This window comes from Porites lutea, chromosome 5 (genome assembly GCF_958299795.1).
Source record: "Porites lutea chromosome 5, jaPorLute2.1, whole genome shotgun sequence".
In the NCBI taxonomy this organism is placed as follows: Eukaryota; Metazoa; Cnidaria; class Anthozoa; order Scleractinia; family Poritidae; genus Porites; species Porites lutea.
The window spans coordinates 31,917,229-31,941,980 of record NC_133205.1 but is presented as its reverse complement, the minus strand read 5'-3'; the positions used below and the strand labels follow the sequence as shown (position 1 = coordinate 31,941,980).

The window sequence follows — 24,752 nt, the reverse complement described above, 5'->3', positions numbered from 1 at the left end:
AGGTGTAAGCTGAGCCGGGAAAAAGAGGAAGGAGGTAGAGTTTTTCTCTCTGCTTTCTTTCCCTCGCCTCCCCTCACTTGTTTTGCCGTTTGACCTTCCAATGAAGGTAAGCTTAATTAAATGCAACTTGAAAATTACTTTTTTTTGTCTTGAAAGAACGTTTTCCACAGCCAAAAGACTAGGCTAATACATTTACTGTAATTTATATGGTCAGACGTATTGAAAAATTGGTGAGTCAGGGTAGGTAACAGAATAAGGACACTAGGGGTTTAGCGAGCCAATTTTACATGTTAGCTCGAGTTGTAGAAGTCCTTGTTGGTGGTAGGAGGTCGGGATTCGGGATTGCATTTATGGACAGGACGCGGGATTTAGCGTTATCACGAAGCGGAATCTGGGAAGCCAAGTACACCAGGCGTCCCTATGGCGAGGAGGACTAGGTTCCAGAGGCCGTCATTTCCTGGTCACGTGGTCTTCAAACGATGGGGACGGAATGGTTCTTCTTACATAAGACCCGGAAGCACGCGAGCAACATGGCAACGAACGGAGTTCAACTTTCCATGTGTCGAATCAGAAAAGTTCTTTCGGGCTGTCAAGGGAAAACAACGATCGGAAGTGGATGTATTATAACCTGGCCTTTCGAAAGGGAATCACTAAATCCAAGTGGAATACCTAGAGGTAGTGCTTTGATCACGACAACTCAAGTTGTCACGAAAAACGATTTGATCTCACCGAGCACTTCAATCGCTGTAGAATGGTTGGACCGAGGAAACTTATTGCAGTTCAACCTAGGTTTTAAATATGCTACTGATATTCCTGATGTTATACCTGGGAGAGTTCTAGGAGGCACGGGCGACGCACTGAAAGATGTGGCATTCATCGTAATTCCCGTAGAGAGTTTTGATACAAGGGGCAAGATCAAGAGAGCAATTTCTTTCCTGAAGAGGGTCACCTCTTTTCAGAATCGGTGCTTGACTTGTAGTCATCCGACTGATGAAAATTTGCAGGCTTCCATTTCAGGCCGAAAAGTTTTGTGTCACGTGGTACGCGACGGGAGGGAAGATGGACCCTTCCACACCGAGCCATACCACCTTGAGTTTGGTAAAGATATCAGTGAGTTTGCTCTGACTTCGCCATTAGATCACGACGGTGGAGATGATGTGAAACAATTAAAAGATTTCTGCAAGGAAGAGAAGCCAAGAGGAGGACTTCTTTTGAGTTCTGACGATCAATTTGTAGGAATGCTGGCGATAGGACACACAGACGAAAGGAAGTTATTTCCGCTATTCCTACCAACCCTGGATAGCAGAGCAGCTCCGCGTGCTCTTCGTAAGTACTGGTTTTAGAAATTGTAGCAATTTCTATTACCCTCGTTTGTTTCAAGTGCTAATTTTGCCCACACTTTATTGTTGAGATCTATTTTTTGCATGCTGGTCATCTTTTTGTCCTAAACAACCTCTCCATAAGCATAATCAACATGCAGGGGATTATAAGGTCGCCAAAGTATACGTTGCAGGCGAAGTTGTGAACGAAGTGATAACTCTGGAACTCGGAGCTTAAACTATCGATCACACTCGGAGAACCTAGACTCAAATGAGAGTTTGCTTGCGGGGAAGAGCCGTCACTTCTCTTTAGGAACAAGATCAACCTCCTTTCTGGTACAGCAGTAGATAAGGCCGCAAAACTGAACATTGAGTCATTGTTTCCAACAGCGTTATGCATCAACTGGCATACGAAGTAATCAAAGTAATGCAATGAATGGTGCAAACAGAACAACCTACAATAGCTCACCAATATGAGATTTCTATAACCATTGAAAAGAAAAAAGTACGATGCAAGTATAAACAGAAATCATTTAGAGTTAAAAGTGTAATGTCACGAGGATATTGCGGTTTTAGGTCAATTCTACCATACACAAAATATATTCCTCCGAGTTAAGAAGAAAGTCACTGATATCAAACAAATTTCATCAGGGAGCACTTCAAGCTTTTTGGTGATTTTTACAGGTGCAACAGTAAAACCAAGAGAGAGTGATTCTCATTCTCTCTTGATAAAACTAGAAAAAATTGGCCTAACCGTTTTCAAGTTTCAGTCCATGTCCATCCTTATAACAACAGATGACAGGAAACTGATTCAATGCATAACTATAGCCCTAAATAGCATAACTGGGCTGTTATTTTTGGAATTCAGCGATGCAAGGGACGATTTAGCTTTTCATAAAGATTCCAAATAGCGTGACGTAGTTAAATAAGAATTATACAAAATAATCATCATTCAGAAAACTAAATAAATTATTTTTTAAAAGTCAACATAGAAGTAATATATGTACAATTGAAAAGAGCAACCGACAATTAGTTTTGAATGTCAACGCTGTTGGCTTTTTGAAAGCTAGGAGTATAAATTTCAGTTAAATAGTCATCTGACTTACAAACCTTAAGCCGACGGTGCGCTCATATTACTCCTCAGCCTCTGTCCATCAGTACTCCGTTTTACGGCTATTTAGACGGCCCAGATGTCAGCCGTATTTAGAAAGTGTCATGGCCAAAAAGAATAAAAATGCATCCAAAATTTTCAAAAGCAAATATTAAAACGTTTAAAGAATGAGAATGACCATCTTCCCGGTAACCTCCGTTTTTTCCTGTCGATCTTTGGTAAGCCAAACTCTAATTCATCTCCCATAATACACCAGATATGCAAATGACGAATAAGTACTCTGGAAACTCCATGGTAATTAAGGAATGGCTGGTAACCATAACTTGAAGCAGCATTCTTAGATTCCTAATGACACGTTTATTATTTTTCCAGAAAAGGAACAGTGGAATAGCCAAGTGCAGCAAGTGCGTGATTTTTTGCCGGCCAGCCATGGAAGCGAAATTCAACCTCAGATTAATAGGTTAGAGCAAACGACATCAAATGAAAGAAAAGACGAAAGCAGAAATAATAACCAAAATCTAACGACACACAGTGACCAGAAAATACCGACAGGAAATAAATTCAGCACTTCAGAGGTGCAGAGGAGTGGTAGTACTGCACGTGACAACCCTTCGACCTTGGAGACACCCATGGAGAACCCTTCACCCACAGCAGCAACGGGCAGCTCTGAATTTGTAGTTCAGAGGAACGAAGAAGCACTTCTGACACAACCACCCCACCGCCAACCAAATCAAGAAGACGAGATTGTTGATGAACGTCGGGTTGGTGATGGTAGCGAAGAGCAAGAGAATGAGGAAGAAGAAGAAGAAGAAGAAGAAGATCGTCTCTCAGAATTGAACGAAAATGTTCACGGGTCAGACCGGGTAGATGGGCCAGTCGGAATCAGACCAAACTTGTTGACACAGAATTCATGTTATGAGGACAACAATCTAACTGTTGGACCAGATAACCGTCAGGACGTAGCAGGTAATAAAGAATTTTTTAGATACCGCTTCCATAAATCAAGTATTTTTCATTGGAGAACCTTGCCCCAGGGTCTTCTCGTTTTCCAAAATCCAAAACCTGGGGGAATGTATTGCAGTGGCACAATCTGATAAGACAATGAGTAAGAAACATTTCTGGTGGGTCCGTCAGTTAAGTCAAATTTTTAATGATAACCATTTCAATAAATTCTCAGTAAAAGGTGGTTCGGCACAGTTTCCAGAGTTAAAATATTGTTGGTTTAACTGTTAAATTCCTCACCCACCCACTTGTTAATTGTACGGTCATATTAACTTCTTTTACAATTGTTACTTTCACCTATTGTTATGTCTGTTGGTTTCCCGCTAAATTATTTACAGCCCTTCAGTACCTCAGTTTTCTTGCCTTCAGTCCGGACGCGGATCAACTCAAGTCACAGGAACTTGAGCATTTTACTCCAGGTACGTGTATTGACCCTTTGAGAATTACTTTAAATAGTGGCATTTGATCCTTAAAAGTCGGTGTCTATTTTCTTTTTTTTTCCCCTCGTAAAAAAACGATTATAACGCAAAAAACGAGCCCTTGATTCCGAGGAAAAGTGCGGTAAGCAAATGACATGCGCCGTTCTGACGCTTCTGGTATCTTAGAGTAAGTGTAATCATTTGACGCTTAATTCACAAAAAGATATCTGAGAAATGAAAGTGACAATGCCCCAATTAAAAAAAAAAAACTACCAGATTTTGAGAAGCTCGGCCTGTCGGAACAAGTATATTTACTAGCTTACTGATAAAAAATGTGCCTCGGGAAAAAAATCGGAACGCGAGCACTTGCGCCCCTTTCCCCTGTCATTTTTACGCAAAACGGTCCGAAAAACAGCCCGCAGAGAGTCACCCTTTCATATCTCGAGTGATTTCCTTGAAAAACAAAATGAGTTTGCCTTGTTTTAAATCGTCCACAGGTTCCTTAGTGAAAGACACAATTGTCAGTAAAGCAAAAATCATGGATATGCTTGCACTGTATTTGGACAGATCCGTCTGCCCAGGATCCAGAGGTGTTCCGCTTATTCAGCGATGGGAGCATCTAGCAGACGAGTTTAAGGTGCAAGAAGACAAAAAAAGGCAGTGTGAAAACTTCACTGGAATCCAGAGTCCAAGTGAAAACATGTTTAGTTATTTATGCGCCACACGTGTTTCCTTGACCATCAAAACGATAAAAGAAAAGCTAAAGGAGATCGGAAGAAATGACATCATTTGTGAGATGGAAAAGAATAGCCGTCTTGGTGGTAAGACACCCTCCATGTTAAGTTGCCCCAAAATTCTTTAAAAGTTGCCCGAAGTTGCTCGACTTTTCCGTAAAGTTGCTCAAAAGGTGCTCCTTAAAGTAAAATCAAAATGACAGCCATAGTGAAATACATTAGTGCAATTTGAAACTACTGCTATATTTGCTTTTTTATAAAACGCTTCTATCAGTGGGTGACGTTTAAATGTACAGCAAACTCTGCCCTGAGAGTGTAATGTAATTTGTTTCCAACAAAGTCAGAGCACTATACCTTTTTAAACAGAGGTAAACTGAAAAATTTAATTCTTCCTTATAACATAGCATGAGTAATCGGATGAAATTCAGGCTACTTATAACAATGTCTTTCTCTTGTTAAGTTAGCCTGTGTACAGAGGTACCCCCTCCCTCAGGAAAAATCGGGAGAGGAGACGTCTGTGAAACACCGACGATAATCGTGTTCCCGTTTCCCCGGAATGTTGGGGACAGCCTCTGATTGGTTGTAATGTTAATGCCATGACGCAAATAATTTCCGGTGTTGTGATTGATGAATGAGCCTCAGAATAGATTCCCCGGGGAAAAGCTCAGCCTTTGTGGACATTCATATTTGTTTACCGGTATTTGTATTTCGGCTCTCTCGAAAAGGCATGAGAAGTTAAGACCACCGATGTTTGCTGCACCGGTTGTGGGTGCGTCTGTGTGTGCCGGTCGGTATTGTAAATAAAAGAGAAGGCATACAAAATCCAACGTTAACAGCCAAGGCAGGTCAAGCTTACCCCAAAAAGATTCTATTAATGAATTGATTACTTGAAAAATGAATCCGTTAGTCGTTCCCATAACAGGTGTCAAATTTAAATCGGCATTCCTGTATGCGTAATGAGCAGTGAATATTTTAAGAGAACTTCTCTGCACTTGGTCAGATTTAAAATCTTTGAATGGATTAAATGTCTCAGGAGACATTTACATCAAATTCAGGGAAACTGAGCTGGTAGAAATTTTGTAACTGAATCGCGTGTGAATTCACGGCTCATTACGCATGCAAGAGTGCACGCTGAGATGAATCTGAAATCTTAGGCCCGGTTCAAACGTCGAATTTCACATGTGCCGAACTTAATGCGAGCGTTAAATGTATGTGAAGTGCGTCGTTTGAATCAATTAAATTCGACTGTTTAAATTAAATGCGACGTTTGCCGTATCTGCGACTGAAACAGTCAAAGATTCGACTTAGGTTCGACTTTTATTCAAACGTCGCATTTCACATGTGCCGAACTTAATGAATGAATTTTAGTAAATTATTATTATATTACTGAGAATATTGACAGCGAAGAGAGTTAAATTCGACAGAGTTTTAACTATTTTAGTCGACTAAAATAGCAATTAAATTCGGCACATGTGAAATTCGACGTTTGAACTGGGCCTAAAACTACCAACGGTCGAATAATAAATACATTAATGGGATCTTGGGAGGTACGCTTGACCTGGTTTGACTGTAATCAGAGATCTTATATCTGGATTTTTGGGTGGACTTTGCGTGAAGATGTTCGGCTAGCCTGTGCACAGACGCCAAAGCTATTTTTCGACCTACATGTGCCTTTTCAACTGTCAGCGAAGGAACAAAAAAATAATGTATGCAAATGTCTACCGGAACACGATTAACGACGGCGATTCACAGACGTCTCCTCTCCAGATTTTTTCCTGAGGGAGGGGGGACGTCTGTACACAGGCTATTGTTAAGTGTATTCTAGAAAAACTGTATATTCACCGTTACGCGTTTTGAGCAGACCCTATATCTCGATATATCAGTTAATGTCATTTGTGTAATTATAAACAGAACGTTGTGACACGAAAACCCTTTCAGATCAAAATCTTTTTTCTCTTTGGTTTTCATGGTGCAAGTATATTCTCCTGTTCTGATACGGTCATTTTAATTCAGGCACTGTAGTCGAAGTTGGAAATTTCTTCCTCTGAACAAGTTTCGATGTTTGCCGCCACTTTGAAAACATGGTCTTATGTGGAAACCATTGCCCTCAAATCACGGCATGGGGTCCTGACAGCGGGTAGTCCATCTGAGTGAGGCACAGGGTTGATTTCACAAGTTGAAAATGTTATCTGTAGCATCAAAGAAATGAAATTTTCTTTCAAGGATGTTTTAAAGGCTTAAAAAGTATTAGAATACTTGTAATTCCCGTAAGTTGTCAACAATTTAATTAAGTTGCCCCCAAAATCAAAAGTTGCCAGAAAGTTGCTCCAGATAGAATCAAAAGGTGCCTAAGACTAACTTGTGGTTTATTAGTTACTGTATTTTAGAAATGAAAGCTGATAATGAACCTGCAATTAGTCTACCGGTATATTTTAAGTCTGTCAAAAAATGAAAATTTGTTTTACGAAAAAACAACAACAACAACAAAAAAAAGTACCAAAAAGAGGAAAAAAAGGTTCCATCGGCGAGAGTCGAACCCCGGACTTTTTTAACACTTTTGCCCATGACATTCTGCCGGTCTACGCCATTTGAAGCCCATAGAGCTTTATTTATGAAGAACTGAAAGATATATTCGAGGAAAACAAGCGTGGTTTTGACAGTTAAAAGCCGTACTTTAACTAACTTATTTCGTCACATTTGAAGAACATATGGCCGATAAGTGTCTCGCAAAACCGTCGCGAAGTCTCTTGCAGTTTGCGATTCTCGGAGTTTACATGAGGAGAATCACTTACGATTCAGCAACAGAAAACATTTCCGGTTTTATTGAAAAAAAGAAACATTTCATTTCAGAATTATATTTCACTAAAAACCATGAGATTGGGAGTCTTGTCGTGAGAAAAGTTAAAAAATCGTGAGACTCATGACAGAATCGTGAGCTTGGACCAGCTTAGCCTCGGAGTCGAAGAGCAATTGCTGATCTTTTCGTCATGTTTTGGTTTGGACGAGCCAAAAAGATTCAAAAGTTCATAAACTTCTGTCTCAAAGTTGGCCATAGTGCTACTTTGAAACATTTAAAGGCCACATGAAGACAATCGTCTCGTACTGTGAAATGTACAAAATCAGCACATCGCGGAACGTGAACGACCTACGACAGTTGTCGTTTTGATTTTGGGTGCTTTCGTGCGGAGCCGACTGATTTACGAAAGGTGTGTACATCTGAGTGAGACATTTGCATATCGCAATGTCCACAATAACTTGTTCCTTACGCTACGCGTAATCCACAAGTTAAGAAAGTGCCAAAAAGTTGCCGAGCAACTTGTGGCTGAGGCTAAAGTCTCCACGCTAACTCGTTCTCAGGGTCGTCTCTCACATTCGTTCACATTGTCACGTTGGTGCCCTAACGCTGCAAATCAACTCTAAGACTGCCGAAAGGGGATCACTACTACAATTTTGGGTTTCATGCCCTTATTTTTCAAAGTAAATGATGAGGCCCAGTGGGGAGGGGGGGGGGGGGGGAGCCGGCACTGAAGGGAAACCTAGGTAAAGGTGTACGCCGAGGCCTTTAACCCTGACCCTGTTTAACAAAAAAATCATGGCAACAGTTGATGGCATTTCACATATGAGTCTGCGTGGTGGTCTCCTCTCCCGACTTGGGTACCTCAATGCTGGATGCGGGCACAATGGTGTCCCTGGGGGACTTGCTCCCTCCAAAGCGTCTCCCAATGGTGATTCTGGTGCCATCTCAGTTGTCTCCTGTTCCTCCACGTCACCTGCATCCGGAACTCCTCCTGCCTTGGATGTATAAACCAGTGCTTCAGAAGGATTCCACGCTCCACTTCGGCTTGGGAACTTTGCAAGTTTCGTGCGTAATTACTATCTTCCTCGCCCTCTCAAGAGCTTGAAGACTGGGTACAGCGAGCACTCTTCAAATGGTCCTCATGAACAAATCGTATTTGATCCCCACAGCGAACTAGGTAAGTGCGCGGACCTTTCACCAGAGTGATCCTTCCAGGGATTCACCTTTCAACTCCACGCCGCCAATTACGAACCAAGATCACTTCATTCACATCTCCACTGGGTGATATTGTTCGTGAGCATGGCTTGTAGTTTCACTTTTATGCTGATGACTCTCAGCTTTATACATCTTTTGCTTGCAATGACACCTCTGATCTAGTGGCTGCAAAACAACGTCTTGAGAACTGCGTTGCTGACATCAATTTGTGGATGACTGCTAACAAGTTAAAGCTTAAGAATGATAAATCAGAATTTCTCTTTCTGCACTCCCGTTTTCGTCATTCGTTGCCCCCTCCCACGATTTCTGTTGGCATGGAAAACATCAGGCCCTCTCAACAGGCTAGCAATCTTGGCCTGATTTTTGACGACACAATGTCACTTTCACCTCATGTTAATATAATAGTTAAGGGTGCCTTCTATCACATACGAAATATTTCTAAAATAAGAAAATACATCAGTAAAAGTACCACAGAAATTATAATACACAGTTTTGTTAGCTCGAAGTTGGACTTTTGTAATTCTCTTCTTTTTGGTGCCAAAAAACGGGACATAGTTAAGTTGCAGTCCGTTCAGAATGCGGCTGCTCGAATTATCGCCGGTCTCAAAAAACGAGATCACATCACCGAGAATCGAAGAGATCTTCACTGGCTTCCTGTTGAGGAGAGAATTGTTTTTAAAATAAATTTAATAACTTTTAAAACATTGAATGGCTCCGGTCCCCGTTATCTTGAAGATATTTTAAAATTTTACCATCAATCAAGGACATTACGGTCATCAAGGGATCATTTACGCCTTGAAGAACCAAATTTTAACAGGAAAACTTATGGCCAGCGAGCGTCTTCCGTTGCTGACCCCGGCTATGGAACAAGCTCCCCTTTGAAATTCGAGCTTGTTCTGATGTTAATCTTTTTAAATCTAAGTTGAAAACATTTCTTTTTAAAAAGGTATATGACATTTAGTTTCATCATATTTGTTTTTTCTTTCCTTTTTAAGATGTGTATGCTATAAATTTCCCAATATGTACAGTAGGGTTATATGTAAGCTTGTGATTAATGATATTCTTATGTCCTTTTTTACATTGTAAAGCGCTTAGAACAGCGATGTATAAGCGCTATATAAATTTCATTATTATTATTATTTATACAGTTTGATGTGCCTGTACCCCTTCTCAAACAGGGCTTCATACTTAGCAATATGAATGACTACTTTATTTGTCTTTCCACAAAGGTTTGATGATAGAACTAAAATTATTTGTTCATTGAAACTGTAATTTTTCTATCAAAAAAGAAGAGCTAAGTGTGTTTTAACTTCCACTTTTAGATGAGACCACAGTGGCAAATCTCTGCCAAAACCATCCCGACACGTTGAGTATCGTGTGCCTCAAGTTGGACGACAAGCACAGCTTAGATAACTGGCAGGACTTAGGAATCAAATTAGGTATTACGGGTGGGACGCTGTGGACGTTTAAAGACCCTTCAGGTGACAGTCCGTCAAAAACGGTCCTGAGGAAGATCGAGAGTTTAAAGCCATCACTGCGTATAACGACATTAGAGGCTGTCTTTGCCGAAGAAGAGTTAAACCTGCCGGCCGTAGTGGAAGTTCTAAGTGTTCTCGAAGGTACTGCGTGTATATAGAATTGCAAAGCTACAGTCTCAGTCAAAATTGTTGGGACACTTTTGTGTCTCCTTGTCTCCTCAATGTTGGTGTACAAGGTTTGGTGACTGAACCGCGATAAACAACTTTGAGAGGGACAAGGGGAGCACGAGAAGAGTATACTTTCAGTCTGTAGTTCAAGAAGACTGTTTGAATCCACTTTTAAATGTTTCACCTTAGTAATAACTTAACTTTACGATGCCATTAGATGTAAAATAAGGGACAGTTAACATCATCTGTTTAATTAAAACGCACGGTTAGTTAATGCTGTTCACGAAAAAATAATGAATAATCAGGTTCTCTCGCTTGTAAACACAAAGTTTGAGACTAAAGTGAGCCGGAGGAGGACCCTTGACATTGCATTACAAGTTTTTAATCAAACTTCGTATTACTGGTATCAAGGGGACTATTGGAGATTTATAAAATAACTGAGATAGTACGCGTGATCTGATTGGTCAAAAACCTATGGTTTATTATACCGGTAAACCCATAGAAAAAGGCATCCGGACCACGAGCCATAAACAAAACCGGCTATTGATCTGCAAACAATGATTTTAGAAAGGCTAAAAAACAGAACAAGTTACTTACCCAGTCCTTAATATTAAAAGCGTTGGTTTCCACATTTTATTACTGAGCGTCACAATTCGCTACTGCCATAGCTTTAGAAGTTATAAAGTACAAAGCTGGAAAGTAGTTTACATTTCACGACGATGCTAAATCGCAGAGAAAGACAACAACTGTGTGTATTTCTGGTGTAGAAAGTCTCTAGGAAAACTTAACCATGAAAAGCTTGTAAATCACTCGCCGAAGGCGAGTGATTTACAAGCGTTTCTCGTGTTCTCCCAACATCCCGCGTGGGTTATCACGCCGGTAAACCCATAGAAAGTGTGGTCTATTGCTTAAATAAACTCCCAGTGCAGAGGAATACGACCGCGAGTAAAATAGGTAATGACGTCATTACGTAGCTATGTCAAAGCCATTGCCAAACGTGCTCTATTTTCTTGTGTATAGATGGAAGCACAATTAGAACCTTGTTAAACGACGAAGACGTCTTAGACAAAGTAACAGCCCTGCTGGATAGACAGGAAAGTTTTTGGTACCGTTTGGGTCGGAAGTTTGACATCGAAAGGATAGAGCTTGATTACCTGAAGCCAGAACCAATTCCTAGCCCTACAAAAGTAATGATGGAGCACATCGTTAGTGTTAACCCACACCTCAGTATGAAAACTTTTCTGGAAACTCTGGTAAAGATCAAACGTTTTGATGTCATCAAGGCAATGGAAGATTTCTTTCACCGTGAGTGATTTCTTTACCTTTACAGTCAAACCAAGTCAAGCGTACCCCCCAAGATTCTATCAGTGAATTGATTATTTGAAAAATGAATCCGTTAGTCGTTCCCGTAACTGGTGTCAAATTCAAAGCGGTATTTATGCATGCGTAATGAGCAGTGAATATTTTACGAGAACTTCTCTGTATTTGGTCAGATTGGAAATCTTTGAATGGATTAAGCTTCTTAGAAGACATTTACATCAATTTCAGGAAAATGGAGCTAGTAGAAATTTCATAACTGCCTCGCGTGTGAATTCACGGCTCATTACACACACAAGAATGCAGAGATCAATCTGAAATCTACAACTAGCAACGGATTCAACTTTTGAATAATAAATTCATTAATGGATTCTTGGGGGGTACGCTTGACCTTGTTTGACTGTAATTTTACTCATCATTTCATTTTGCCCGCAAGTACAAATAGCGAACGGAGACAAGTCTGATTATAAATCTTGGCGTAATTAATCGAAGGTTTTCAAGATCTTTGTCTAAGATTGTAGGACTCAATTCAATTCAGTTGTACTGGGCTATATGGCATTGACCTGTTTTCTATAACTTGACGTTACCAGTCTTAAAATGCGAGTAGAAAGCTTTGCTTTTGGCCGTGTACTCTGCGCAAATGCCCCACATGGCTACCGGTCACGAAGAACGAGCATGTACTAAACAGAAAAAAACCATCCATTTATTTTCAGCCAGTGACATTGAAGGCATTGTACCTCGAAATACTTCGCCGTGACTCGATGGACAAAGTGCGGTTTTACAACATGCCAAGGAAATGATGCTGTCTTCTGATACAACTTGTTACTGACTTAGGATATGGTTTAGTTAAAATAACTTTTAAATTATACTCATTTTTGCAAAATAAACAGAAATTATGAACTTTTTAATTCAAATTTGGTAAAAATACCTCAATAACTATGCATAAAACAAGTCAATGGCAAACACATTTACCCTATTTACATCCAGAAACTTTAAGAGTGCATAATTCATTCTCTGAAGTTAGCTCCGCACAACAATAACGCGACAATGACCTTATGTGGCAATCATGCATAACACCAATAAAAGAAATAGAGTGATTTCACTTGACCCGCGAGACAGAGGATAATAACTAGTATACAACAGCTACAAGTAAACAAAAGAAGACAATGGAATTACAGTGAAACCCTTACGGCCACCTCGGTAATACGGTCACCTCGTTATTACGGCCACCTTTTTTTGGCCGCCTGGCAAAAACCGCCATACATTTTCTTGTGAATAAACCCTCGTTAGTATGGCCACCCCATTAATACGGCCAAATATTTGTGACCCATTGGTGACCGTATTAACGGGGTTCCACTGTGGTGTATAATAGAGCGTAGTATTCTACCACCTATTTCACGCGTGAAGTAAAATCACTCTATAGTGAGGACTGAATACTCCATTTTGGGAGTAGAAACACGTTTTTGGGATCTATGATGTCACAGTTGTTTTGATTGGTCGACTGAAATTTTCCGTATAGCATGTGTAGCGGGCGTCGATAGGAGATAGGGAGGAAGGGAAAAACGGAGAGAGATTGGGGAGAGAGGGTAGGGGACGCCTGCTATAAGAACCCCGTTTTGTTCATTTCTGCGGACGCTGGCGTCCGCAAATTCCTTATCGGCTGAGCCATAATGAATAACTGATTGGCTTTTATCCTGGCGTGTATTAATGAGAGACAAACATGATGCAGGCCTCAAGCAAACGTGTTCTTCTGGCATACGCTTTGGAAGATCAAAATTACTCCAATCATGTTGCAACTTCACGTTAAAACCCGAACTAGAACCAACTGTAATAGCTTGTTTAGCAGGCAGAGATGCTCAGAAGGTTTTGCATACTGAATTTGTCCAAACACCGAGCGGCGATTAGGGGATATAACGATTCTTGCCAGGCATCTGCAATGCCGATATTCACAAGACCCCCTTTTGACAAATAATTAGATCAAGAAAAAGCCTTTGGCGTTATTGATGCTGATACACTCCTTGGCTCACAGTTTTCCTACCCATAAAATTCGAGTAACCGGTCGTTAAATTACGTTGTATGGTTCTATAACACACCCTTACTGTGAAAGAGAAAAGGAGTCTTCCTTCCCTTTAGCCTACGAGCAAGCTGTCAGGTGCAACACAAGGAAACACTGTGAGTCGTTCACTTATGCAGGTATCAATGTTTGGACGGAGAGGGGAGGGGCATTTAAATTTTTCTTTTTGGTCAAATTCCCAACCCTGGGAATGGAAAAATAGCTCAAATGTGATAAATTATCCCTCTCTGGGCTTAATAAAATCGTTGTTTGGGACAATTTTTATGGTCAACATCCCCAGAGAGGGGACAGAAGAAGTGTGCAAATGCCACACCTATGTCCGTACCCCCACCTCCGTCCTTAAACGCATTAAACGAAGTCTAACTTTAGCCGGGTGTAATAAAACATTGGTCTTCCAGATCTATTCCTAAGCGGGTTATTTTAAGAAGAAAAATCTTTCTCTAGTCTACCCTATATGCTTTCATGTACCTGTTAACACTGAACGGTGTTTTGATAACAGCATTGGACCTACTGAAAATGGCTTAGAACCCCCTTTTATATACACCGGCTAAACGCCGTTTAAATAACCGGTCCTCTAAGTTACTTCAAGGAATCCTCTTGGTACCTTTTTACTTTCTTTCCCCCTGGTCGACTCCAAGATATATATGTCATGAAACATAATTCGCTCTTGTCGATGTCAAAAATACTAATGTACTTTGTTTAAAAGTAGGTTCCTTGACAACCTCGTCCCCAGGGCGCTTTTCCCAGGGGACGAGGTTGGTTCCTTCAGTGGTTTTAGTAGCTCTGAACATAATTTTCGTTTGCCTCAACAGTGGTAAATAACGTTGTGATATATAACCTAGAAAGAAACCAGACTGACACAAACAAAGCCCATGCTGATCTTGCCAAAAATGACACCAAATCTTGTAATTTTTATACTTTTTACAATACATGAAACTTTTGTACGTAGTTAAACTTCTAGCCTGCGAGAACATCCGGTTTTTTCGGCTTTAGTTTTACCCGCCGAGGGAGAGAAGCGACGACCGGAAATACATCTGCGGTTCGCAGGCTATTAACTTTCGCAACGCTAATAAAATACCACTTTTGGCAGACCTTTCACACGCTGGTGAAGTGTTTACCACCGTAAAATATTTAAAAGCTGACAAATGGAACACTAACCTTTTGTTCCGGGGGGTACTCAACAAACTTTAACACGGGGAGGCTCCGCCCCAAGGTCCAGTCCCTTACCCATTCATATACCATTTTTGACAGAACGGGAACCCCTTTTGTTTACCACAATGGTACTCATTCCTACTAACAAACGGGTGGTCTTCCCGTCATTTCCATGTAGCGTTTAATAAATTGAATGCTACAGCCGATAAGGTGCGTCAGTCCGAAAAATAATAAAAAAAGGCCCTTTGAAACACATAGAAGCCAACTTTCCCTACGCTTCCATATACTGCAACTCATAAAATACCCACCCTTTTATACGCCTGAATCCTAAACAATTGGTACACCTTTCGGGTAGAGCCTTTCCGTGTAGGTCATTATAGAGAGTACCCTCTAGGCCCTTAATCAGAGATCTGACGAAGTTTCCTACGCTTTTTAAAGATATTTTTAAGGAAGAAATTTACTACTGCACGGCTAACAAATCGTTACCACGCAAACGACTTCTTATCTAACTTTTACACTTAGATGTTTACTGTACTTTGACCATGCATATACTGGCTACTCTTCGGCTGTTACAAGGGGTCGCTGAAATAAACAAATTAAATCACACATCAACAAAAATAAAAGACGAAAAGGCTTGTCTATTGGTCTGATATCGGTAGCTACTGAAAAGGATCACCAATTATCAATTATTCACCGAAGTGGCAGCAGTAAAAAGCAAATGCTATCCTGAGAGGTCGTTGTACGAAAACTACGACCATTGTATGGTCTGGCAATTCTAATTCTACGCTGTTACAAAATGATGTTTCATGAAAATGCTTTTTGATGGACGTAGTAATGGTGTGCCAGCTTTCCCTTAGAAAATAAAAAAGCTAAACGTTTACCTGGTCTGAAAATTCATCCATGCGAGTTCCCATGAAAGGAACACGTGATCTCCTCGAATAGGCTGTGAGAAAAAGTTTAAAAAAAAGACAGTTGAGCATGGATCAAGAATGAGTACGATGAGGGTTATAACGAGGTCACCAACCGCGGGATTGGGGCCACTGATGTACAGACAAATTCACGGTACCACGTTCCTGTCACTGCTGGCCCACTGGCTGCCACCCGTCCACCCCCACTCCATCGTGCTTGAAAGCTTTTTGGGGATATTGATTTTAGTGATTCACTTTTAGTATGACGATTCCTTCGCGCGTCGACAATTTCAAAGTTTGACGCGACTACGCCCTTGAAAAAAAATACTCTTGAACAAACTAAACATCTTTGACGTCTTCTCCATTTGAAATTCTTTAAGGTGGCTCCGTCATTAATACTAGAGCATTTAGCTGTAACAAATTTTCCGTCATAAATTTTCCGTTTTTGACGCGATGGCTGCGAAACTTTGCAAAGAACAACAAAAGTCATTCGGTAATAATGTGAAATTTTCCGATTTCATTGATGGTAAAGATATGTTGAGGAATTAGCGCTTAAAAGGACACTACTGCTCAAAGAAAATCGCGTCTAGTAAAAAATTCTGCTAATATTTGTTACTGAAATTTGTGGCATCGGATGTTATTGATATAATAAATATGCTAAAGAAGTTTCAGAAAAATCGTTGGAGCAGAAGTCCGTAACTATAAAAGTCGCTCAAAACTCAGCTGTGAAATCGTTTTGAAATTTCAAAAATAAATTACTATCAGGTAATAATACTAATATATATGATATAATACTATCAGATAAATAGAGGATATTACACGGTGGATATGAATTTTATTTTCGAGTGGCAAAACAATAAATTACGAACGAGGGCAGCGAGTGAGTAAAATATTGTTTTTGACACAAGAAAATAAAATTCATATCTTCAAGCCGCCAATTTAATAATAATCATCCGGATTAATATTAATCTCTATTATAATCCAGATCAGAGCTATGACAGACAAACTGCAGACATTACACGCTGAACAAGGGACTGACGGCACATAACACTGATCACATCAGTCACACGAGCACTTGCATATGTTAGAGCTGGTAGCGATGTTGAGCCTAGAAGTAAATGAAAAGGAACAAGCGCCTCTGGGCCAGCGAATCCGTGCGGTGGGCATGTGTTTTTACAAAAAATTCAGTTGCAACTGTATTACCAGCAGAGCTGAGACAACTGCCGACTTCTGCTACTAAAATATAATAAGGAGTGCGGTTATTGACTGAATGTAATTAAGAGTTTTGTTCACAAACTACTAGCACAAGTAGCAAATTCGTCGTGGTTAGAATAGAATATTTTCTTTATTGAGAGACTTGTACAAATTTGAGCTATGTGGGATTATATTTATCAGATTAATATTAATCCTAATCGTTTAAGGTACGGCTCAAAGCTCAGTAATGGATTATAATAATCTATTACTGGATTACAATAATCTATTACTGGATTATAATAATCTATTACTGGATTATAATAATCATTAGGATTAATATTAATCCGATTAATATTAATCCGAGTTGTCCTGATTGAAGGAAGGAGTGACAAAAATTTCAGTTATAAATTTATTCACGGGCAGTATTTTTGCGATAATTTTAAATTGCATCATTGTAGCTCGTCCCCATTGGGTGAGGTGCGAATTCTTCGCAGAACTGCCACTTGTCCTCATTTTTTAGTCATAAACAAAGGTGCTGGATAGTTCTATCTGAGCTCTGATACGAGGTAGCGTCCAATCTCAAAACCTTTTCCCTGACTTGGAAGCAACGAACAGCAGTAAAAGTCGTTGAAAATGCATTGTGCATCAAAATGTATGCAGGCGGAGTTTGAGCTAAAACTGCCCAGGGATATTTTTAAAATGTCGAGGAACAAGTCATTCTACTTCAGAGCTAGGTTTGGAGCAGTTTATAGTGCTTCTAAAACTAAAAAGTACCTTTTAAAGAATAGCAAGATAGGCAATCGGCTTTTGATTTAAGAATTAGCAAACACTGAATTTACTTGCCCCGAAAATTCGAACTGGTGGCCCCTTCTACCTGATAGTGACTTATTTTTGAAATTCCATAACAATTTCACAGGCTGGACTTTTATTCGGGCCAGCAAAAAGTGGTTGTGATAACGAGAAGGATGCATCACGTGGTTTCGTTGTACTAAAAATAGGCAAACGTTTGAGTCGTTTTCTACCAATACACTATAAATTTTCATTCAAGTTCTGTCTCAGTCCCAGAATGCCTATTTAACCATGAAACCATGAATACTAAAACTCTGATTTAGCTCTTTGTGTGTGACCAGGCTGACATTGCTTTCTTTGTATACCTTGTCTATGATCTCTCCCTTGTCCAGTCTTGCGAAGCTGCACAACCATGCCAGCAATGAACATAATTGGAATCAATGAAAACATCAGCCAAGTGTACCAACAATGTGGCAAATCAGACTTGTCATAATGGCCTAAACAAAAATAGATAAAAATGCCGGTAAGCCATAATGAGTACGTTCGCATGAACTGCGTTGTGGTTAAAGACCGGACTTTCCTCTTACTTTTCTGGTTATCTTCTTCCCGTTCGTTAAAGGTTTAAAAACATTACACAGTTTTTAAAACATAACCTGTTACTAAAACTGGGTTGGCTAACAAGGAACTACATTAGAGTGTCAAACTTTCGATCAAAATAACATCTGTTATTAGAATGTGGCAGTAATAAACATGCTTGACTATCATAAAATCCATTGCAACTGACGGTTAGTTAACCTGTGGTCAAGTCTTGTAAAGGTTTAAGGCCTCTGAATTCGCGCTTGAGTGTACGTACTCTGAAATAGATATATTTAAAAACAATAAAAAATAATAATAACAACGGTCAAATGTTCTTGGAAATTCGATCCCGTCCCTGTTAGCTTACAATGCAACGTATTGACAGAACAGTAAAAACGCAGTGAAGTTCTCCGTGTAGCAATCAGAACCAGTGGCATCCACTAATTAAAGTGCGTACTTTGTATGGTGAAATTCTACTGGGGATACTAACCATGTAGGATATTGATTCCTTGAGAGAGGGGTAAAGATGGGAACATTTCTCCAAATAGTAATCAATGCCAGTGAACTCCAATCAGAGTACGTGCCTTTTATGGTCAGATTCTATTCAGATACTTACCAAGTAAGGACATTGAATTTTTGACAGAGTAGTTAAAAAGGGACAGATCTCAAAAATAGTAATAAAAACCAGTGACATCTAATCAGAGTACGTGTCTTGTATGGTCAGTTTTAATTAAGGATACTGACTTACCATGCAACATGTTGACAGAGTAATAAAGTGCGGTGCAGTTCTCTAAGTAGTAGTCAAAACCAGTGATAACGGCGAAGGCTCCCACAAACGATGTAGAGATGACTATGATCACCTGAAATAGATCAGTTTAAAAACCAAATGTGTTTTTAGGTGGTTATCGGAAGGACGGTTTTTAGGGAAGTATTGGTCTGTTCTACAGCTCCGACCGAGCCTTCCTGATCGTATTGCTCACGAAAGTTAGTGCGCTTAAGCAACTTACTTTACCTCGAAGAAGAAACCATCATTAAAGGATACTTACAGTGAAAAACTAGACATAGGTATCTCGCAAATCCTCGCGAAAGTCGGTGTTGCATTAAAGTGAAGCCCTACCGGTCTCGGTTCCCTGTTTTTATAGAAAGTGGGCCAACCATTAACAACAAAGAAAAGAACCCATGGAGAGTTATCAAACCAGTTCTACCTGCAAATAAAACTGCATTAATACCTGCGTTACTGAATTGATAAATTTGTACAACATACCTTCTGTATGCAAATAATGAGAATTCCTCCAGCGATGGCAAATGCCAAAAGGATAACGTAGGGAACCCAGTTGTGTTCAGACAAGAATTCAACATGTTTGTACATGAGGGGAAGAAGGAGCATGCCAACAAACCATCCCATGGTCGCTCCTAAACAAAACGGCACGCACTGCAGTTAATCATTACCATCGGCTTCAACTTTGTAATAGGGTCAAGAAAAAGGTGCTAAGGATTTGGGATCTAACTTAGCCTATGCGTACCAAGGACAAACAGTCCAAGATAGAAAACACACAGCGTCATTAGGCCAGCAATGATACCAACACCGAGAGAGACGCCGAGAAATATCTGAAAAAGGAAAAAAACTAATGAGCACCGTGGTTTATTATTTATTATTATTTTCGTTATTAGATAAGGAATACCGGTATGTCAACCTCGTCCGGAGGGGCAAGTTTCTCTAAAGTCCCGATAATTAAACAGCCCCCCCTCCCCCCAAATTGTCGCTGTTTATATTCAAAAGAGAGGTCTCAGTAGTTTTGCAGAAAATATGATAAACCTATCAGTCAACAAAACAAAATGAACAGGTTTGTTGGCTACGTACCACGTCTTATTTTCTAAATATTTTGATTTGAATATTTGATTTCTGGGGCCCGTTTCTCGAAAGTCCCGTAACTTTACGGGCCCGAAATCAACTATTCAAATCGAAATATAAAGAATAAGAGCGCGGGTCCTGGCTACCAAACTACTCCATTTTGTTTCATTAACTGACAGTTTTATCGTGTTAGATGCAAAACTATTGAAACCTCGGTCTTTTATGTAAACGGAGACAGCTTACCGGGCCCGTTAATTATCGGAACTTTCGAGAAACGGGCCCCTGGCCCGAAAGATTACGGGGGCTTTCGAGAAACGGGTCCCAGGATGGAAAACGAGAAGACCCTAGGGACAAGGTTGGGATTATAGACGTTATTAAGAGGCCGTTGATAAGGAATGAGCATAACTTCCGTTTTCAAACAACTTTATGTGATTTAGAAGGACGATGGATTTTTGTGGGAGATGGATACCGATTTAACGCATGCGCGGTGATCTCAACGGATAATTGAGAAGATTTGAAATTGAAACGGGGGTTATGTAGCCTTTACCCTGGGTTTTTATGGGCGGTTTCCGGTTTCGGTCAAGTCTTTATTGTCAAGTCGTTTTAGGTGTCCCACGCGTCTCTTCGGCCTGCGGCCGACATAGCTCCTCGCCGTACGCGAGAAAAAACCTCTGGGTATATAACCTGCGAATACGGCCGTCTCTCCTCGCTCCTCGCCGCTTTGGACGTTCCCTTGTGGCAAGAGAGAATAGTCTTAATATTCTCTATTGCTAGTGGAGAGGAGCAAGACGGTTATAGAATTTGATGATAAGGTATGAATTGTAGTTGGAAAAAACTGCCGGCCTCCTTTTTCACGGCTTCAATATAAAGGAAGAAGGAAAAGAACCAAGGGCCTTGACCAAGAAAAGAGAACGAAGGTGATTTCACACGTCCTGAAGAAAATTATCACAATAGAAATTTCGGCTTGCTTGTCATAAACTAATAAATCGTTGCGTCTCTTATAATGTGTAAGGCTGCCAGCTTCCTTTCAGTAAACAAACTCTTCAAAGTATCATCATCGGATGGTTAATCACTGTTACACAACAAACACCAACAAATTAATTTAATGACTCGATCCCAGTCCCCTACCAGTTTCCAAAGAGATTAATGAGTCAAAGAATGGACAGAGTTCCTACGTGTAGCCCCCCCCCCCCCCCCCGCGACAACGGAAAAACGGGGGGAGGGTGCGGCTACACTAAGCTAGGTTGTCTGACGACCTAAGTAACGACCTAGCCTGCGCAGCTGGCGGGATTAGCGTGGGAGTGCTGTGCTGTTTTAGCCGCGGGGCTGCGAGAAGAGTGGATACAAGTCAAGGGATCCGCTCGCTTCGCGTGGCGGCTCCGCCGCCAAGAAAGTACCCCGGACACTGAGAATCCAGCCAACGACGCAGGCCAGTGGCGACCGGGTGGGAGACGGGAAACGGTCCTACAACATCCAAAATTATGCTGCACCTGATCCTTGTGTTCCAAAGCTTTCTCAGGAAGATGATCAACCAAATATCCAGAGCACAAAAGATAAGTAAAGAAAAATCCTGCCGCAAAACCAGCCAGGAACAAAGTAAATTTGAACACGCGGTAGCCTGAAAAAAGATAAAGGTCACATGAAGTTTTGTTTTGAGGATGATTATCCGAAGTTAAACCAAATCGGCGGGATTGCTCTTTCACTACAGTGTAACTCCCGCTACCTTGCAATTTATACGTGTAAACGGACGCAACAACTCCTAACGTGTCATGTAACATCAAACAATGTTTGGAGTTGTTGGCCAAAAATGTTGCGTCCTTTTAAACGGGACTCTATACCCATTAAACCAATACATCTGGTCTTGTATCGTTATGTTACCGAACGATCATCAATACAGCTTAATCCTTCACAAATATTTCATCGTACGCTTCAATGGCTTAAAACAAAGAATCGATTCATTTGCAACATAAGCGTGTAACCACCGCATTTGCCTCTTGGATTTTTTCACTGTTTTTAAGCTTAAAAACAATAAAAATTCTATCAGGCAAAGGCGACGGCTATACACGTTTGAGTGAATCCACCCAAAATAAACGGTAAAGTGGAAGTCTGATGATGTATCAAGTAGAAACGTATCTGCATACACGTCATGGTAAGCGCGAGAGGGAACTAGTAAATTAACAAATTTTCTGGCAGACTCACAAATAAATGTCACTCATAAGATCAAATTAGCTTCCACACTACAGATTTAGAGAAAAGGCCATTATTTTTTAAGTCATTCAGGATGGCGGTTTATACTCCAATACTGGGCAGCCGGGTTGAGACTCATCAGGCATTCAAGTTCGTATATCCGAGAACAAAAACTGAAAATTAAACTCGATCAAAACATAGTTAGTAGAGGTTCCCCTCTACTAACTATGATCAAAAGCACACATCAAATCCGTTCGGGTACAACTGAGTGACGGCTTAATATTGATTTTCCCTGATTAAGCCTTTGCAAATGTTCAAGCCGAATCGAGCCAAAAAAGACACACATCCAAATGTTAAAGCCAAACAAGACACAAACTAGTGGATGAGCCACTATTACTTCATGAATAGAACCTCAATAGCCCAAAATACAATGCAAGATCAACTGAGAAACAGGAGACCTGAACTGAAAAACAGATATTTTTGGCGATACAAAAGAGTAAAACAAAATGTTGGACGCCTTGCATCTGTGCCACAGATCACCTAACACAACTAACGATTATCTCACCAAAGAAACAAAGGACAGTTCCCACCACAATGCAGACTGCAGCCAGTACACAGCTTTGCGCATCGTATGAATTATGCAGCTTGCAGCTATCCGTGTAGGGAGCCAGGCTTGGGATTGCAACAATAGCCATCGAGAAACCAAACCGCTATCAAGTTATTCCCAAATCAGCATAGACTACGCGGCAAAATGCTTTCTGGTAAGCCTTAGCAAACGCCTATTGTAGTTTCCGAGAAATGAGTTTCCAGACGTTTCAACGAAACGTAGTCGTCAATGCAGGCGGGGTTATTGAGGTGATAGTTTCTATAGCAACTGTGACTACCAATCTGATCTTCTAAGTGACGAAAGTGTATGTAATTCGGAAAGCCGAATCTAGCTCGAGGTATTTGCTCGAGGTTGAATTTCATATTTGTTGGACGAGTCCAATTTAAATTCTTAGGTTTTTGTGACAGTCATTTCATTCTTGAAGGGCATTTTTCCTAGGAATGGGAGTCCAGACGTCTGTTATGTTACACTCTTACTATTTTTTCGTAGTGAGACTTCGTGTGGTTTTGCACGCTACGTTTGAAGATTTTTGTAACAAGCGTTACAAAGACATCTTGTCTCAAATTCGAACTATGGCTAAATACAATTCAGTTTGTAAAACAAGAACATCGGATTAATGGTCCAAACAAGTACTTTTTTTACAATAATTAGAGTTATTTGCGTTCGTGACCTCACCAAAGGGCTCGTTTCTAGCAAACCTCAGTCACGCGCCACGTGCGTCACACCAGGGGGCCGTTTCTCGAAAGTTCCGATAATTAACGGGCCCGGTAAGCTGTCCCCGTTTACATTAAAGATCGAGGTTTCAATAGTATTGCATCTAACATGATAAAACTATCAGTTAATGAAACAAAATGGAGTAGTTTGGTAGCCAGGACCCGCGCTCTCATTCTTTATATTTCGATTTGAATATTTGATTTCGGGTCCGAAAAGTTACCGGGACTTTCGAGAAACGGGCCCAGGCCCGAAAGGAGTGGGTGCGACCAGTGAGACGGCTCGTTCCCAGGGCTTTTAAAAGCCTCTGGGACGAGGTTGCGACGGCTTCCCTCGCCGTTCTATGCTTGTATCTTCAAAAATGTGTGTAGAGGGAGACTATACATGTAGGTACAGACAGTCAAAGAGAATTCTTCGCGGCTCTAAACTATGAACTAGTACAGGGCTTCCATTAGTGGAGATGTAGAAGATTGTTAGTACAAGCTAAAACTTTGGAGCAATGCTTTTCGTTCCTCAACTTCACCACAGTGCCAGACTTGTTCTGAAGGTTTTTACTTAGAACTCCACCATAAAGCAACTACCTGTTAACGCGACCCCATTCTCTCTGGCTCGAACCTGAAAAAGTAGTTCCCCCACCCATTATTACGGCCAACGACCAACTTCTTGGATTCCCCCGGGGGGGGGGGGGGGGACTCCAATATGAAAGGGGCGGGGATTATCGTCGTCTCCTTTGGGGATGTAAATTTCGGATTTTGGTCTCACTCACAAACAGTGAAAGATAAACAAAGGTTCCGGTTTACCGCAGTTTCTCGAAGGGTGAAAATTATTTATTTAAGTCTAGCCTAGCGGAGAAGTCACAAAAACCGCTGTTCTCGTATACTTATTCCTTGTTGGTTGCCGTTATTTTATCTTGCTACTAACCGTGGATATTGACTTTGGAAAGTTGGGCGAAAATAATGGTCTCACAGCAGAGAGCAAGATTAGATAGATCAATACTAATAGACTAAAACCCCGCTGTAGCAGAGACTTAACACTTGCTGTAGATAAGCCTGATATTTATCATTTCGGTTTCACAAAGGGCCAAGCGACGCCACTGTCCAAGGCGATTTCTGGCTTGTGACCGCATAACAGTACCTCTGTCC

General features: G+C 40.7%; 2 protein-coding genes across 2 annotated transcripts; one reads left to right on the top strand and one right to left on the bottom strand.

Moving 5' to 3' along the window:
• The first annotated feature begins 524 nt into the window (after window positions 1-524).
• Window positions 525-12,396, top strand: LOC140938597 (uncharacterized). The gene is made up of 7 exons (XM_073388093.1): window positions 525-1,326; window positions 2,803-3,396; window positions 3,771-3,851; window positions 4,349-4,672; window positions 9,920-10,216; window positions 11,264-11,548; window positions 12,274-12,396. The coding sequence occupies exons 1-7, from the start codon at window positions 531-533 to the stop codon at window positions 12,315-12,317; spliced, it is 2,421 nt and encodes an 806-aa protein (XP_073244194.1). The 5' UTR covers window positions 525-530; the 3' UTR covers window positions 12,318-12,396.
• Window positions 12,242-23,118, bottom strand: LOC140938598 (transmembrane protein 198-like). Its single transcript, XM_073388094.1, has 8 exons — window positions 22,858-23,118; window positions 21,596-21,723; window positions 19,777-19,861; window positions 19,518-19,666; window positions 19,002-19,113; window positions 18,043-18,174; window positions 15,668-15,729; window positions 12,242-15,368 (listed from the first exon to the last, which is right to left on the bottom strand). The coding sequence occupies exons 1-8, from the start codon at window positions 22,985-22,987 to the stop codon at window positions 15,342-15,344; spliced, it is 825 nt and encodes a 274-aa protein (XP_073244195.1). The 5' UTR covers window positions 22,988-23,118; the 3' UTR covers window positions 12,242-15,341.
• Window positions 23,119-24,752: the final 1,634 nt, after the last annotated feature.

Excerpts from the sequence above, each read along its gene's own strand:
- LOC140938598 (XM_073388094.1), bottom strand. The coding sequence starts at position 22,987 with ATGGCTATTGTTGCAATCCCAAGCCTGGCTCCCTACACGGATAGCTGC. Across the intron at positions 19,667-19,776 it reads TCTTGGACTGTTTGTCCTTG|GAGCGACCATGGGATGGTTT; the intron begins GTACGCATAGGC and ends CGTTTTGTTTAG. Across the intron at positions 15,369-15,667 it reads TGGATGAATTTTCAGACCAG|CGACCCCTTGTAACAGCCGA; the intron begins GTAAACGTTTAG and ends TGTTTATTTCAG.
- LOC140938597 (XM_073388093.1), top strand. The coding sequence starts at position 531 with ATGGCAACGAACGGAGTTCAACTTTCCATGTGTCGAATCAGAAAAGTT. Across the intron at positions 3,852-4,348 it reads ACTTGAGCATTTTACTCCAG|GTTCCTTAGTGAAAGACACA; the intron begins GTACGTGTATTG and ends AATCGTCCACAG. Across the intron at positions 11,549-12,273 it reads AATGGAAGATTTCTTTCACC|CCAGTGACATTGAAGGCATT; the intron begins GTGAGTGATTTC and ends ATTTATTTTCAG.